Genomic DNA, 16,241 nt, shown 5'->3' on the forward strand with positions numbered 1-16,241 from the left:
CCCTTCTTCAACGTCACTTCAAAGTTGACTTCACGCATCGGAGGCAATCCGTCTGGTAATTGCTCCGGAAACACATCCTTGAACTCCTTACCGACTACGTTGAAGATCGGTACTGGAATTCCTTCCACTTCGGCCACAAGTTGTATCTTCACCCGAAACACCTACTCATACTCGCCTTCCTTCAAATTGTGCGAGAACGACGGTGCATCGACGTCGATGAATTGCATCCGGTCAGGTATGACAACCTCCTCCTTTTGCCAATCCACTTGAGCGTTGTAGTCCTTAAACCACTGTTTCCCCAAAATGACGTCGTGCGACTCCGGCAACTTCCATTCCACGAACTCGATCGCTGGAAAGAAGTACCCATCCATGCTCACTGGCGCTTCCACGTGTTTGACATCCGTCGCCGGTGTTAACGTGCCATCAAAGCGCTGAGCTTGAAGTCGTCTTGACAGAAGCATATTACTAGCCAAATCTGGCATAATCATGTTCGTGCTTGCACCCGTGTCCAACAGAATTCGGACATCTCTGCCATTGATGCGACCCTTCCTGATGAAAAGGTTACTCGTACGTTCGGACTTCACTGCGTTCACCTTCAAGGTCTCCGTTGTACTTGTTGGTTGCGATCCTTGCTGAACCAACTTCACTGGCTGCTTCTCATGCAACTCAGCTTCCTGCTCTGGCGGCGATCCGCACACACCACACTTCAATTCCGGTTGCATCGCATGCAAACACCGTTCTTCAACTGGCTGTAGTCCACACGAGCCAGCATCGTCCGTCATTTCTGACGCTGCAGTGACAGTCTCTTCCATTTGTACACGTGCCTTGTCCATGAATGCCTGTAACTCATCCGATTGTTCCTGGAGGTCAGCCACACTCATAGTCACGCGATCCATGACGACAGTATCCACCTGTTCGTCATCCTCGAGGACCATGTTCATCCTCGGCTTACGCCCTTGATTACTGCCCGAGTTGTTGTACTTCGGCGCACTCCGCTTAGCCATTTGCGTCTGCTGCGGCTGTATCGGACATTGGCGAGCCCGATGGGCGCTACTCCCGCACCGGAAACACAGGTTTCGGCGCATACATTCCTCCTTCGACGGTACCCTTACGTTGTCGATCTCCATCGGCACTGGTCCACCGTTGTTGCTCTTCGATCGTCTGTTGTCGTACGATCGGTACCCGGTCTGTCGTGCTCCTTCCGAGCGTCCACGATGCGCGTGAGACCGGTCATAGTCGAGCGCTACGGTAATAGCGTCGGTCAACGTTGCACTCCTGCGATACTGGACTTCCTCCCAAATACTTGACGGCAGGCCACGCAAGAAATACATGATCTTGTCCAGTTCGCTCATTTCCTTGACTTGAGTAATCAAGTGCCTGGACTTGCTGATATAATCGGGCAAGTCTCGCCACTGACGCTCCTTTAAGTTATTCACCTGGTCCCGAAGACGTTCTTGCAGATCCGGAGGCACGAACTCTTCCTCCAGCTTCAAAAAGAAGTCTTCCACACTCTTCACATCGTCCTTCTTGACGATGTACCACTGCGCGGCTCCATACTTCAGCGATCCCGCTAACACAGCCAAAATGCGTCCACTCAACTTACTATCCTTCCAGTCTATGCCCTTAGCTAAAAAGTACTGCTCCACCTGCTCCCGGTATAGTTGGAACGATTCCTTGAGCGTCCCCCCGTAGCTGGGCATTTTTATCCCATCTAGCTTTAGTTGCGACAGCTGCCTTGATTTGTGCAGCTCGTCGATCAATTCTGTCTGCTTCTCCATGGCCGCCAACATACTATGCATTAGTTGGGCCGGATCCGCCATCTTGAACACGCGAAAACTGCGTACTTTGTGTGTTCACCCTTGAAACTTGATACCGGTGGGAGCAATCTACTTTTAGGGGCACTGACTAAAAGAAAGTAAAAGAGAAAACCTGTTAAAGAAAATAGCCTACGCTACTTCCTAAAATTGGCCGAGTTATGCGCTGTGGGAGGTCTTGGACTTCTTCGATGCCTTTGAAGAGGTCGATGACACGTGAGAGGTCGATGACGCGTGAGAGGTTGAGCGGTGACGGTTGTCGTCCTGGTCTTCGCTTCGCCAAAATTTTGCTGTACCGGGCTACCAAGAACAAAAACTGACTAACCGGCTTCGAGACTTATAGTGCTCGACTTAGGTGCGGTGCAGTCTTTTGAGAACAGTAGCTACTTGGGCAAATGGGCTGTCACCGGGGCCAGATGCAAAAGAAATTTGCACCACGGCTGCCCTCCAGTTATTTCCCACGGTCAGCGTACAATAATAGGTTGCCCTATTAATGTACCAAAGTCTCCCCAACAGCTGGGTTGGTCACGCTGACGTGGCACTTACACCTCAAGCTGAAAAAGCCTCCCCTTGTGTGCCGTGCAGCAGCGAGCCTTCCCCCCGCAAGTGCTACCAGATGTCGCGTTGGGCCCGAAGAGTGTTTGTCGTTGAAGTGGGTGCGAGTGTTGGTCCTGTCGAGAAGCGCGGTAGTTGTGGTCGATGTGCGGGGTAGACGGTTTATTTAATACTGAATTGCTACTGCTAGCCTAACATGCATGCCTCGCTGCGCTCCTACGCGAGCACAGGGCTCTCTTTGCGTATTTCTGGGTTTTTCCTTGACTATGTGCTACCCTGCGTCTTTTTGTTTTCTTTTCATTTCTTTTCTACTAAATGCATGTTCCATGTTTCTTTTTCATGTTTTTCCTACAAAATGCATGTTCACTGTGACGGCTGACCCTCTCGGGTAGCTGCCACAGGAACTTCAAGCCTCTGGCCGCGAGCAAGCAAGCCAGAGCCTTTGCGCCGCATCGCTCTGGCTTGCTTGCTCAGCAGGCCAGAGGTGGGCCTGACATTCGCCGAGTTGACGACGACCGATCCGTGTGTCGTCTGGAAAAGTGGAGTTCTCACCTGTGCAGTGAGCCGACAGTGTTCTGCAAAAGTGGCTTGAGTACTCGATGAGCTGGACCGCCGTGGCACTGCATCAATCAGCGAAGGAAAGGGTGAGCACGAACGACTTTACTCCGTTGCTGAAGGTTCGTCGAAATGGAGTAGTTTGCTGGCTTGTGGAGGCCCTCTGCGAGCACGTGGGCATTCGACATTCTCCGTTGGTTTCGCGATGTCGGTCGCGTGAAGTTTCTATCTGTCGCGGCGTTAGCACGCGTTTGGCTAGAACGCAGCCCTTCCAACGCGTTTCAAGGGCGTGTCTTCTCCTACAGGGGAATTTGTGATGAACAGCCTTCGAACGAGATCCGACAGCGGTGCGCGGAGATGCAGGTCCTTCTCAAGCATAATCGAGCGGAAATCCGTCGTGTGGATCTTGACAGCGATGGATACAAAGGTCTGACGATGCAGGAGGTCGACAACTGAAATTACTGGATAATACTATAGTAGTATTACTACAGTATCGGAGATCCCCTGAAATGATAGTAATGTTACTACATTAAGTCGCTAACCACAGCTACCCTATTAATACAGTAGTTTAGGGAAAATTCGTGTTACTGTCAATCCCTACTTGTGAGCCCAGGCTTGCTCCCGCGCAGTCTTCATCCACTCTCCCGGTCCCATCTAGGCCGCTGCTGAGAGAGCCATCAGCTTGGACAGCAGTGTACTGATGGCACCAACGCCTTAAAAATCTGGGGCGGGGGGGGGATAAGCTCCAAGTTTGATTGTAGCGCAATAAAAAATGAGCAATTTCAAAGTTGGATAGTAGTTAACTAAAATCAAATATTGACCGCCAAAAATCTTGGGGGAGGAGGGGGGGGGGGGGGGGGGGGGGGGGGGGCAGATGCCCCCCCCCCTCTTTGGGCTTGCGTTCGCTCGAGCATGGGCCAGGATAGCGGTGCTGAGTTAGCCGATCAAACGCTCTTTGGTGCCGCGTCGACGAGCACTTTGGCGACAGTGCTTCGAAAGGCGATCTCTTTGCCTGGAGTGACGCTTCGGAAGAAGAGTTCCTGCTACATGTAGGCGTCAAATGATGGCGGTACTGGGATCTGCATCGAGAGAAGTCAACGATAAAATTCCGGCCTTGCCTCCATGGTACCTTGTGATACTGTGAACCCCGCAAAGGTTTACGAGGTTCATATGATACCTTTTGTGATACCTCGTGATCAGGGTTTTGCAGTAATCCGACTGGGCAGTACAAACAGTAAAACAGTAGCAGTGCCATTACTACTGTAACCGCTAGTTTGCGCAGTTTCGTGCCATCTGCTACGGTAGTACTTAGTAGTTCACCCCGCCGAATGTGCAGTACTATTTGTACAGCCGAGAATCACGGGGATTGGAAGTACGGGTGCCATGGATGAATGGACGCCTGCATTGGCCGCTTGGGCCGTGATCTGCGCATGTGAGGCTCACTCGCTCATTCTCCAATCTTCTTCGCAACCGCCAGACAGCCATATTACGTTCTCAACTCCCCTGTCTTCTGTCTGAGGTTGCGCAGTCACGTGCTTACCAGCGTTGATATGGGTACGCTCAGTCGTTCGAGTTGTTTCTGAGTTCACGGCTAATTATTTATTGTATAGTATCTTGCAGCTTGACGTATAGTTGCTTCCGCTGCATCGATATCATTGGCATTTCCGCGCCAGCTACTCATGAGCCAGTGCTGCTGGACAGCGACGATCTCGTTCTTCCCGTGCTCGAGGGCTTCGCGGCAACACGGCGCCATGGAGGCCAGCGGCCGCGTGTCAGTAGACAGCTTGCTGCTGGCCGTGAACGAGCACGACTTCGCGACGCAGGACCTGGGCTTCCAGGAGGTGGGGCAGGTGCTGCGTGACACGCTTTTCAGAGATACAGTATAGGTTCACGACAAGTGGGAGTTTCGTCAGCCGACCAGCAGTAGCTCGGTAGTACTATAGTACTACTACTGTAGTAGTTTTTCCTCCATGATTGAAACTACAAAGTGCTATAGTAGTTGACAAAATAGCCCCTGCGGACTACTTACAGCAATAAGGAAAAGTGCCGTGTATACCAAAATCTATCAAACTACCTGTGTTAAGAACGGCCCTGAGCAAACGGTTTAACTTGATCGTGATCGATGTAGGTCACTGCAGCACAATCTGTCACAAGGGACAAAGCAGAAAGTAGGGTGCAGTACCTCGGTCCAAGTTGTTCGCTTGCGGCTTGTGCTCGATGCTGATGCTGATGCTCGGCATGTTCGGCAAAGCCAGATGCGGCGTAAACAGCAAAAAATAATAGCACGCAGTACTGAGCTCAAGCGTTACGGGAATGGAAGACGAGAGCAAAGGTCGTTTGCAGAGCGACAGAGAGATCAGTCTCGAGCGCTGAACGTCGTGGAGACGACATCGTCCCATCGATGCCGCTCCACGCCGCCATGGATTGGACCGATCAAGTTCATGGATAGGTGTAGGTGTAAGTACTTGGGTTTATCCACACATACGGGCCTGTAGAATGCAGCGACCGGGTGGGTAGGTTTTCCCCACGTTTGTTAGTGAGCGGGTATTAATAGCAGCCATTTTATCTTCGGCGGCGTGGCCAACATACACAAGAACCTACAGGCATACCCCCGACCCCTTCCGGGGCGTGCGAAATCAATGACTTACAGAATGAAACTAGCAAATGATACAAGTACGTTCAGATTATAGGTTACGTTTTGTCTCTTCCGGTACCGGCAAAAATTGTCGGCAAGGCGCGAGGTTTACGTCCTATAATGGTGTTACTTACCTTATTATTATTTTAAATACTAGAAAATATAGACAAACGACCACTAGATAAATTATTTTACAGTACCGAATAACCTGCGTTATCACCTTCTATAATATAGAGGTGATCTCCTTGATATTACTATATTAGTATGTTACTACTCCGTCTCAAAATTGATGTCCCATCCCACTCTTTTCTTAGTAAAAATAGTTTTCATTTCGAAAATGATGTCCTCAAACTGTATTTGATTTAACTATGGTAAGTAGTCTGCTCCCTGTAATGCTGCGACACAATTACGGCTGTTTTGGGGGAGCACTGAAGGCTCAGAGGCAGTCTTCCCTCCCGCTGAAGCTTCGCTTTGGCCATGTGAGGAGGCTTGAACGTGTTGCCTCATGTATCCTGAATGCACAAGTCCATCGACCCCTGCAGGCTTAAGAACGCGGCATTATTGTCGATGGCGGCAGGTCCCAGTACGCTGCTGTAACGGCATCAATGAGCTCGATCAAAGTGAGCTCCTGCCTTCGCGGCGTGCTTGAAACCTTCATTGGACTGGGAAAGTAGGAGAATGGGCGGAGCTGGATGCTTGGTTTGAGGAGGAAGGGCGACATCTGCGATCTGCCGCCCTGTCCCAGCTCTTAAATCATCTCCGTGGCCATTCATTTCGTCACTCTGCTGTCAAAACTAACCGTGCTCAGTAAATAAGCACACGGTTCAAACCGTGAGAACACGCCGCGTCGTATTTGCCAAACCGCGCTGCAAAAGACAAAATATTGACAAAGCGCGCATGTGTTCAACAACAATGGGACATCAATTTTGAGACGGAGTGGTATGGTGACAGCTGTTCGCACTCAATAGCGTTCCAATAGGGAAAATGGACGTATGCCACTTCTACAAATGCAGACAACCTATAGCTGACAATAATACTCGAAAGCTCGCCCGCCAAAAGCGCCTAGAGTGCATTTCACCGTTGGTATCGCTCTTCGTTCATGCCTGGAATCAACAGCTGGTGTGCTGTGATTACTGTAGTGGGTACTCACGCGTCCCCCACCCTAGCCGTGCGGCAACTTCGCAGCATGCGACTCATGAGCGCCTATTTTTGCTCCCAGGCGCGTGCCGCACGAGCCGGTTGGCAATGAACCTAAGGTATATTAATAGCATACTGGCCTCGAACTGTATGTTTCGGAGCTCATTTTGCCATCTGGTGGCTCTCACGCAGCGCCGACGCCCAAAAGGACCGCCTCGTAAGGCGAAGACGCACACTGTTTCATCCTTCCCTGCGTCAAACAAGATAAAGGTCTTCGACCATTTTGCTGCGTACAATGATATCGAGAAGACGATCAACCACTTCTGTCCTGGCCTGCCAGCGGCTAAATTGGGCGAAGTGCTCAGTCCAGATAAGACTGTAGGTGCTTTCAGCCTGGACGATAATTTTGGCGTTATGTTCCGAGATGTAGCAGAGCTTAACATTCAATAGATTCCAGTTGATCCCTCCCTGCATATATCTGCTTTATGTTGGTCCACTAAAGGATGTGATACCACAGGTTCTTCGGTAATACACATCTGAGGCCTCAAATTTGGAGCATTAGCAAATCCCAGTGTTCTTCAGATTTCGGACTTGTAGCCCCGTGCATGTATTGTATGTATTCATGTGGTGTGTCGTGCCATTCTGGGGTTGACAGCAGCATATGTGTGTTGGTGAATTGCGCGTACAGACGAGGGCGTGAATAAGGAACGGGTGTCATCCTATAACTTCCAAAACCTAATGTTATGCAATTCTAGAGGGAAGAGATTGAAGCACTGACATTGGCCTTCGCCATTTGCCAGCTGGGTCTCTGGGTTTTGAATCTGGGCGGGAAATTCGATTTGTCACGAACAAGATGGAGCGGCAAGCACGGAGAATGCGCCTCACCAAGCAGCCCTCTGTGCAATGCGCACCCACGAGCCAACGTGGAGCCTCGCGACGCTAGGAGAATGGGCTCGGGAGAAGTGTGCGCTGGACAAGGCGCCGGGCAAATCGTCCGTCAAGAGGATCCTGGACAACGAGAGCTCGCTCAAGCGCATTGCGGTCGACTTTCGCTACCGCAAGGTGCCGCGGGCGTCTATGGTGGCCCTGGACTCCTGCGATCCAACCCATGGACCAAGGTGTGATCGCGTGGATCAAGCGGCGTGTACTGCAAGACTGCGGCGAAGAGGCAGTCTGGAGACTGTGCTGCGAGCTGGACCCCTTTGTAATCGAGACATCGGACGCAGTCACGTGGTGCAGCAACGCGTGGAATGCGCTGGACGCCGACACCATCAAATCTTGTTGGCGCCTCGCCGGATTATACGTGGACCAGACACAGATTAGTGACATAATTAACTAAATCAAGTATTTTGTCCACATCAATGGCAATTTATGCCCTCTAATTGGCTCATACCACTTGAAAGTTGTTATATATCAGGCGTTCCTTATTCACGCCCTCGTCTGTATTACACTCAGACAATAAACGCCCCAGCCAGTGTGGAAATCTAGCAAACGTATCATCAATTCTGCGTTCGTGCGCGCCATGCGCGCCATGCACGCTCTGTACATCATTCAAAGATAGCATTGATGATTTGCTTGTAGGAAGAAAACGTGCTGTGGCTACTGTACCGGTACTGGAACACGTATGACGTCGGTAGAAATTGCGGCTTGCCCACGAAGGCCATTCAGCAATCTAGTTCGCCACGTCAACAACATCCAACCCAGTTCCTACCCCAGCGAAGTTTCCCAGAATACAAACCATGCGTGTGTGCATCACCCTACTTGTCGCCATGACCATGCTTCTTGCTGACACGGAGACCGTATCGGCAGCGACGAGCTCGGGCCCAACCAAGCTGGCCCAGGTGGGTTCGTTTAAAGCGTTCAGTAACGTTCAGAGTAACGACGCGCGGTTCCTGAGGAAGAGAGATGCTGACAAGACCAACGACCTGGACACCGAAGTGAGGGGATTTACTTTGAATGATGTCTGGAAGAAAGTGGCTCCGTACCTCAGCTCGGAGCAGAAAGCAAAGAAATTGCTCGCGAAAACTGAGGAGCAACTGATCAACCACGGGCATGGCCCCGACGATCTCAAAAACGCTGTGAAGGTGCTGGAAAAAAAAAAGCGCTATACGGCTGAACAGCTTGCGATACTCCGCAGTAAGGCGGATGAGTGGTCGAAGCTCTGGTACAGGAAAGCTGGAAATCTGGATCCCCTCCGTGGGTAGTTAGTCGTTGCTCGAAAGCGTTCGTGTTTTTCGTTTGCTTTCGCATTCAGAGCATTGATGTCGACACAGTCAGAATTGCTGTAAGCATTAAGCGCTTTTGCGTTTTAGAAGGACATGATTTTCTCTCTCTCTCTCTCTTTCGTTCTCTGTTTGTCAGAAATCCCTTTCAGACTGTTTTTTTTCCTGAAATTTACTCGTTTCTCAGGGTTAAGGAGCGTTGGATCCCTGGTCTGATTATTAGGCCTGCACAGGATGGCGGCGCCATGAACATGTTATGGGGGATTTAATTACTATGTCGCCTTAGAAACCGACAAATATTTCAGAATACCCACCCCTCGTAAGTCGATGCTGGATCTCTCCTTGTCTCTATAAAACTGATAAGAAAACGTGGCACGACGACTCTCGATAGCTCTAGTAATATCGGGCCCTCTTCTGAATTTACTTCCTTGACCTCTGGTTAAACTTCCAGAAGATCAAATTGAATCCAAGGAAAAGCTTATCAATGCAATACGTGGCGATAGATCGACGGTTTATGGTCCGGGTACTTGAAAAGGTAAGCTTTTTCACTACCCGTATACCACCCTTATCAGAACGTTTACCCGGACAAATTTTGGCATATTTCGGCGATGTTTTTTTGACCGGAGCAGTACCCGGATGTTATACATATATCAAGTACAACACGGATATCATCTTCATTATCGCAAAACTATTTTTGTAAAGATATTCTTGCCCATGAGACAGTCTCATGGCGTCGCCTGGCCGCAGTACGAACCCGCCATAACTCACACACCAATTTCCTTCATCCTCCCCAAGCACACGATTCCCCCCACCTTCGTTGCTGGCCAGGGCGACCTCAAGCCACCCTTTGCTGCTAAGGATGACTCGGCAGAGAACTCGTATGCAGACAAAGAAGAAGCGCACCGAGCGCCGCAAGGCGGTGGACGACACGCATGAGACTGCTGTCCAACTTGAGTTTCTGGTGCTTCCAGATCGTGCGAGCAACCTCAAAGTTACCAGTGACAGCGCAATGACATCTCATATCGTCCAACCTCCATACCTTGAGTTGCAAAGGCTATGTACTGCTGGTCATAGTCCTCATCAAGAACATTGTCTATCGCAGCAGTACTTCCACGTCTACTAAGTGTAAAGCTACGCTCAAGATAAGCCTAAGTGCTGAATGCGTATATAGACTAAGCCCAGTGCCCGTCGAGGTCTGCTTGTTAATGGCCATTTGACCGACGAGGCCGACGCGATGAAATGAACCTCCGATCGGCTAGCTACAGAGCTCCCTGCTGTACCGGAGAGTGAAATCGAGGAGATAGTGTGTGTGTGTGTGTGTGTGTGTGTGTGTGTGTGTGTGTTGATTTTTATGGCGGAAAGCGATAAGTTGGTGTATGGATTAACATAGGAGTAGTCAGGTGTGTCCGTTGTGTCCGGCGCCAATATTATGGCGCTCGATGATCCAGCCCACAACCAATTCACGCCGGTGTAATTCGTGCTGTAGGCATCTCAGAATGAGGGAATGTATGACGATGTACTGCACACTAGCTGTAGTGGGTCTACCTTGACTCACTACTTTAGCTTACACGTTGCGCAACGTGTATGAGGAAGCGTAAGTACTTAGTAATTACTTAGGTTAATTATATTGGAATACACAAATATAAGTTAAGTAAGAAAATAATTCCAAGTGACTTAGATTAGGTAAAATGAGAACTGTATTGTTTGTAAATTGATATTCCTCCTAAATTTGCTAAAAACTGTTTATCATCTATGAAAGGGTTGGCAGCGGCTGGCTGTCAGAGCCCCGCTAATATGCATGTCTCTGATTGGTAGAAAGATGCTGCTTTCTACCAATAGGATCTTTGGGTATGTGTGGACCACTCACTGTGGTGGTCCACTTCAATGTATCCATTGGTGTGTCTTACACCAATGTGAGGAAGTATCTAAAACCTTTAACAGATATTTATCTGTTAAACCATAAGCGGCAATTGCCATGCACTAGTGACAGTTGTCACTTGTGACCGTTGTCATGCACAAGTGACTGTTGTCACTTGTGTGTGTAACCCCGTTACATCATCCCCCCGTTAAGCTTAGACGTGTCGGTATCGACACGTCAATTAATATTGACTGCTTGTCAATTGTTTGTGCTGGGGATTTCCGTGCTCATCTGCAATGAGCACGATCGAGTTGAAGACCACCATTGCAACAGAGTGTAAACTCTCTGTTGCTGAGTACAATGCGCGGTAGCGCGAGGTGCGCCGCTACCACGGGGACAGACAACACAGTGTCTGTGTATGATTCTTCGATGTCGACTACGTCTATGCGTCGACATCTCTAAGCGAATTTCTGTTGCTTACCGTGATCGGGTAAGCAAGCGCCAAAGCACTTCGAGTCCTTCTCGAAGTGAGGCAAGTATTAACAACTCCACGCTGTTGCGGTGGAGGCTGGTGTCCGTCCAGGCGGCGGTGCGTTTTGGCAACCGCGACCACAACAGGTATACTATATGTATACCTGAGAGCTTCAATGATCTCCGTGCTAATTATCTAGCACGCGAGTCGTTAGGCGTTGTAGATTACTACAGCGCTCGCACTACCTTCTTGCTGGTAGTGCGTGTTGGGTTTCGTACTCCTTCACCATGTCCGGAACATCTTCCATCAGGACGTTCCGTGGTTCCCACGTGTCGTGTTGGGGAGGGAAACCTCTCCAGCGAATGCGAAAACAATCCGGACCTCGGATTGTTTTCCTATGATCAACAATTCGCTGGACGATCCAGCGAATTTCTCCGCGTGCGTCTCGCAGCGGTGGCGGAGGTGGTGGAAACACGCCCCGATGGTCAACGCCGTGTTGACCTTCATCTCGTGTTGCTCCACGACCAAGTGACGGTCGTGGAGTACTTTCAGAGCGCGGCGGTTGCCGCTCTGTTCCTTCGTGTCCCGGCTCTGGCGGTCTCCCAGACCGCCTTGAACGTGCCGGTCGGGCTGTAGGCCCGACTGTATTAACTGCTCCAGCACGTAGTCGCGCTGGAGAGGAGGGTTTCCCCTGCCGAGTCTGTCTCTTCGGGTCAGACGAGCCACTTGGCTCGTGCCGGAGGTATGGCTTTAACCGCCCGACATAAAATGTCGGGTGGAGCCGCATGCTAGACGGTATGTCTAGCGTGTACGCGTTACCGTGGCGTGCCATCACCGTGAATGGCCCGATGAAACGCGGAGCAAGCTTGCTTGCTCCGAAATCCGAAACCGCATGTTTAGGCAGGTTTTGAGTAGATAACAAAACCAATGAATCCACGTTGAATTCATTTGTGTTACCCCTGCCAATATTATCGGCGTTCAGCTTCTGTTTATCCACAGAAGCTGCAATCGTGTCCTGGACAAACCGAATTACGGCTTCCCTTTTATTGATAAAGTCAATCGCATCCGAGCTGAACTCGTTCAGCTCGCTCTCCGCTAGAGGCCCGGCCTCTGCGTGGTTCTTCGCGGTGTCTGCGCCCTGCGCAGACCCGTGGTCCTTGTTCCTTGTGGAGTCTGTGTTCTGCACAGACTCGTTTTCCTTGTTCTGGGGGTCAGCGCACTGCGCTGACCCTTGGTTCTTCCTGCCAAGGTCTGCCCGCGCAGACCCGGTTATCTTGTTCCTTGTTGTCGCGGCTGACACTGTGCAGGTGTCAGCGGCTTTTTGCGACTGCTGTGTTGCAGTCGTAGATCCTCCCCCACTTCAAGTGGGAGCCACCACTCCGAGTAAACTCGGCAGACGGGGATGCCGCATGGCATTCACATAGAACGGTGTATGCCCGGTCGAGGCATGCACCGAGTTGTTGATGGCAAACTCTGCCATCGACAAGCACTCGCTCCAGTATTGGAACGAGTGAGCGTAGCTCTACAACATATCGACGAGCACGCGATTCACGCGCTCGGTTTGACCGTCCGTCTGCGGGTGATCCGCAGTCGACATTGAAAGTTGGCTCCCAAGAAGTGTAAACACTTCTTGCCACAGGTGCGCTGTGAAGCGCGGGTCTCTGTCCGACACGATGTCGGACGGCATGCCATGGTGTTTGAACACCATGTCGACGAACAGACGGGCCGTCTGCTTCGCGGTCACCTCTGCTGGCACCGCAGCAAGATGTACCATCTTGCTGAAGCGGTCTACGAAGACCACAACACCGGTATTCCCTCCGCTGTCCGGGGGAAGACCAAAGATGAAGTCCAATGACATGGACTTCCAACACTCCGACGGAGTCGGTAGTGATTGCAGTGGAGCCTGCGCAAACGGCGCAGGCTTTACGCGTTGGCACACCTCGCAAGCACGGACGTACTTGCGCACCCACTTGTACTGGTGGTGCCAGTAGAAGTCACGCGTGAGAAGGACGTACGTCTTCTCACGTCCGAGATGTCCCGCAGATGGGGCATCATGATACTCGTACATGATCCTGAGTCGCAGGTCATGGTCATTTGGCACGACAACGCGGTCCGCGTTGTCGTCGACTGCATTATAAAGAAGCAGTCCGTCGTGCACCCGATATCGGTGTGCACGCGCACGAAGGTGCTTGGGCAACTTCTGACGAGCCTTGTCAGAAGGTGCTGTGCCATAGGCCAGCAAGAGTTTCGCGTCCGCGTCGTGCGCGTACGCGGCCTTCACGTCGTCCAACAGAGACGACGTGGGTGTGCTCGTTCGCATGGCGTCAATGATATTGACGTCAGCAGCTTCTGCGTAGTCCGGCCGACGTGATAACGCGTCGGCCACTACATTTAATCTTCCGGGTTTGTATTCGACCCGGAAGTTATATTCCGCAAAGAATGAGAGCCATCTCGCCATTCTTTGTGATATGTGTGGCGACTTCACTGCGGTGCGCAGTGAAGCATGGTCGGTGTAGACCACAAATGGTCTACTTCCAAGCAAATACACTCGGAACTTTGCGAGTGCGTACTTCATGGCGAGGAGTTCCTTGTCATGTACCGGATAATTACGCTCAGCTGCTTTCAGCTGACGCGACTGGTAATAGACGACACGATCACGGCCCCGTGATCGTGCTGCATCAACGCGCATCCGATCGCGAAATCGGACGCGTCACATACGACGTGAAATGGACGATCTTGGTCAGCCACTGCCAAGATCGGCGCCTCAGTCAAGCCCCGCTTGACTGCATCTAATGCCTTTTGGCAATCGGCTGTCCAATTCCACACAGCATCCTTCTTAAGAAGCTGTGACAGCGGGCGGATTTTGCCCGCATAGTCCTCCACGTACTTGCACAAGTACGTGGCCAAGCCAAGGAACTGCCTCAGTTCCTTGACACTTGAAGGCGTTGGCCATTCATTGATCACTCTGACCTTTTCCGGGTCAGGGCGAACACCATTCTTCCCTACGAGACACCCGAGAACGGGTATCTCGCTCGCCCCGAAGATACACTTCTTCAGGTTCGCGTAGAGCTTATGCTTTCGCATAAGCTCAAGTAGCTTCCGGAGATGCACCCTGTGCATTTCTACGTCGGTATTCCCGTCCACAGCCCGGCTGTGGATGAATACATCATCGAAGTAGCTCGGCGCGAAGTCGCGCACCGAGCGCAACAAGTGCGTCACGCACCTGTTGAAAGTCGCAGGGGCGTTCTTAAGCCCCTGTGGCATTACTAGCCATTCCCAGAGCATGCCGCTTGGCGTGCTCACTGCCGTGAGAGGGATGTCGCTCTCACGCATTAGGATTTGATAAAATCCATCTCGCAAATCGAGAGCACTGTAAATGGTGCTCCCGGCCATCGAATCGATGATAACATCTTTTCGCGGTATCGGCGTCTGCGCCGGTACCGTCGCATCGTTCAGCTTGTTGTAAGCATGAACGATACGCCATCCGCCCTGTGGCTTTTTGACACAGAACGTAGGAGCACTGTGCGGGGACTTCGATTCCCGCACTTGTCCAGCTTTGCGACGACTTTCAAAGAAGTCGTCGATTGCTTGTACTTGCTCTCGCGGCAGTGGCCACTGCCGCGTGACACAGTACTTCGTGCCCGGCATGAGATCAATCTCGTGCTGAATGCCCTTATCCTGCGGAAGCTCCGCAGGAATCTCTTCCGGGAGTACGTCTTTGTACTCCCTCAGTAATTCGTAATAGGGACTCGACTTCAGCGAGTCCCAACCTTGTTCCTCGAAGCGCTCTCGCTTCGTCTTCGCACTGAGAGTGGCTTCACTCTCAGTGGTACTTCCCATGAAGAGCTGCCTCAGCTCTTCGTTCTCGCTCTCCGTTCTTTCGCTGTCCGAAAGAACGCAGACTTGCTCGATGCGTCCATCGTGCAAGTCGCGCGTGAAGCGCTTCCAGCTCATGGCTGGAAGCGAAGTCAACTCCGACGCCGTCGTCGAAGGACTAGCGAGTTCCATGTCACGATACTGGAATCCAGTATCGGTGCGCGTCAAGACGCTTAGCGTCTTGACATTCGGCGTCACCGCCGCAGTCTGCCCAGCAGACTGCTCTTGTTGCGTCTCGGTCCCGGACCGAGACTTGCGCAGCGTTTTCCGCTTGCACTGTCTTCTTGTTGTGCGGAGCCCGGCCCCGCACAGTTGTTCTTCTGGTCCAGGCCCGGCCGTGGACAGTTGTTCGCCGGCGGACCCTGTCCGCGGGCGCGCGGTATCAAGCCCGGCTTGATCGCATGGCGCTTCGTCGTGCAGCCCGGCTGCACGACAGCATGCAAATTGCGTCAGTGCGATACGTTTGCAACTGTCCGCACCGTTTGCAGCGTCAACTCCCGGAGTTGACACGCCTTCGTCACTTCGACGCCATTCATTGGCGGAGCCCCTCATGACCGAGGGTGCGTCGGCTCCCGGAGCCGACGCGTCGTTGTCGACCTGACCTCTTCGGGTCAGGGACTGTCCCTTACACGCTTGAACGTGGGTGTTGGTTCCCGGAACCAGCACATCCTTTTCTTCCGACGTCGGCAGCATTGCCGACGTGGGTCTCACTTGTGCGCGCCCTCGCGCACTTCTTGGGCACTCCGGGACAGCAGCATTAAGCGCTGTCTCGACTGGTGAGTCGCGCGCACCTGCTGGTGCGCGCGCTGCGGTAACAGGGCCATCGCTCTCTGTTCCGCTGTCGCGTCCGAAGCGCACGAGCGTGCGCTTCTTCCAGTCTATCACCGGATCATGCCGTGCAAGCCACGGCATGCCCATTACCACGTCGAACTTATCGTCCAGGTCCAGGACGATAAAGTGTTCGACAAACACTCGTTGTTTGTACGAGAAGCGCACGTTCACGACGCACTTCTCGGTCTTCACGATGGCACCTGTTGCCAGTCGTACCTCCAGAAGACTTCGAGGTGTATCTGCCTCCTCGAAGTCAAGTCTCGACAGGCTTCGTAGTCGAACAAAG

General features: G+C 51.8%; 4 protein-coding genes across 4 annotated transcripts; 2 read left to right on the plus strand and 2 right to left on the minus strand.

The window, feature by feature from the left end:
• Nucleotides 1-4,603: 4,603 nt before the first annotated feature.
• Nucleotides 4,604-4,810, plus strand: IUM83_02072 (uncharacterized protein; the record flags this gene model as incomplete). The annotated part of the gene is made up of 1 exon (XM_067925968.1): nt 4,604-4,810. The coding sequence occupies one exon, from the start codon at nt 4,604-4,606 to the stop codon at nt 4,808-4,810; it is 207 nt and encodes a 68-aa protein (XP_067800675.1).
• A 3,625-nt stretch (nt 4,811-8,435) lies between these two features.
• On the plus strand, nt 8,436-8,900 carry IUM83_02073 (putative secreted RxLR effector protein; the record flags this gene model as incomplete). The annotated part of the gene is made up of 1 exon (XM_067925969.1): nt 8,436-8,900. One exon carries the CDS (start codon nt 8,436-8,438, stop codon nt 8,898-8,900), a length of 465 nt encoding a protein of 154 aa, XP_067800674.1.
• Nucleotides 8,901-12,770: 3,870 nt separating this feature from the next.
• On the minus strand, nt 12,771-13,568 carry IUM83_02074 (reverse transcriptase; the record flags this gene model as incomplete). The annotated part of the gene is made up of 1 exon (XM_067925970.1): nt 12,771-13,568. The coding sequence occupies one exon, from the start codon at nt 13,566-13,568 to the stop codon at nt 12,771-12,773; it is 798 nt and encodes a 265-aa protein (XP_067800677.1).
• A 302-nt stretch (nt 13,569-13,870) lies between these two features.
• IUM83_02075 (reverse transcriptase) lies at nt 13,871-16,222 on the minus strand (the record flags this gene model as incomplete). Its single annotated transcript, XM_067925971.1, has 2 exons — nt 13,871-15,549; nt 15,604-16,222. The coding sequence occupies 2 exons, from the start codon at nt 16,220-16,222 to the stop codon at nt 13,871-13,873; spliced, it is 2,298 nt and encodes a 765-aa protein (XP_067800676.1).
• Nucleotides 16,223-16,241: the final 19 nt, after the last annotated feature.

Source organism: Phytophthora cinnamomi (assembly GCF_018691715.1).
Source record: "Phytophthora cinnamomi strain GKB4 chromosome Unknown Contig0, whole genome shotgun sequence".
Taxonomy (NCBI): Eukaryota; Oomycota; class Peronosporomycetes; order Peronosporales; family Peronosporaceae; genus Phytophthora; species Phytophthora cinnamomi.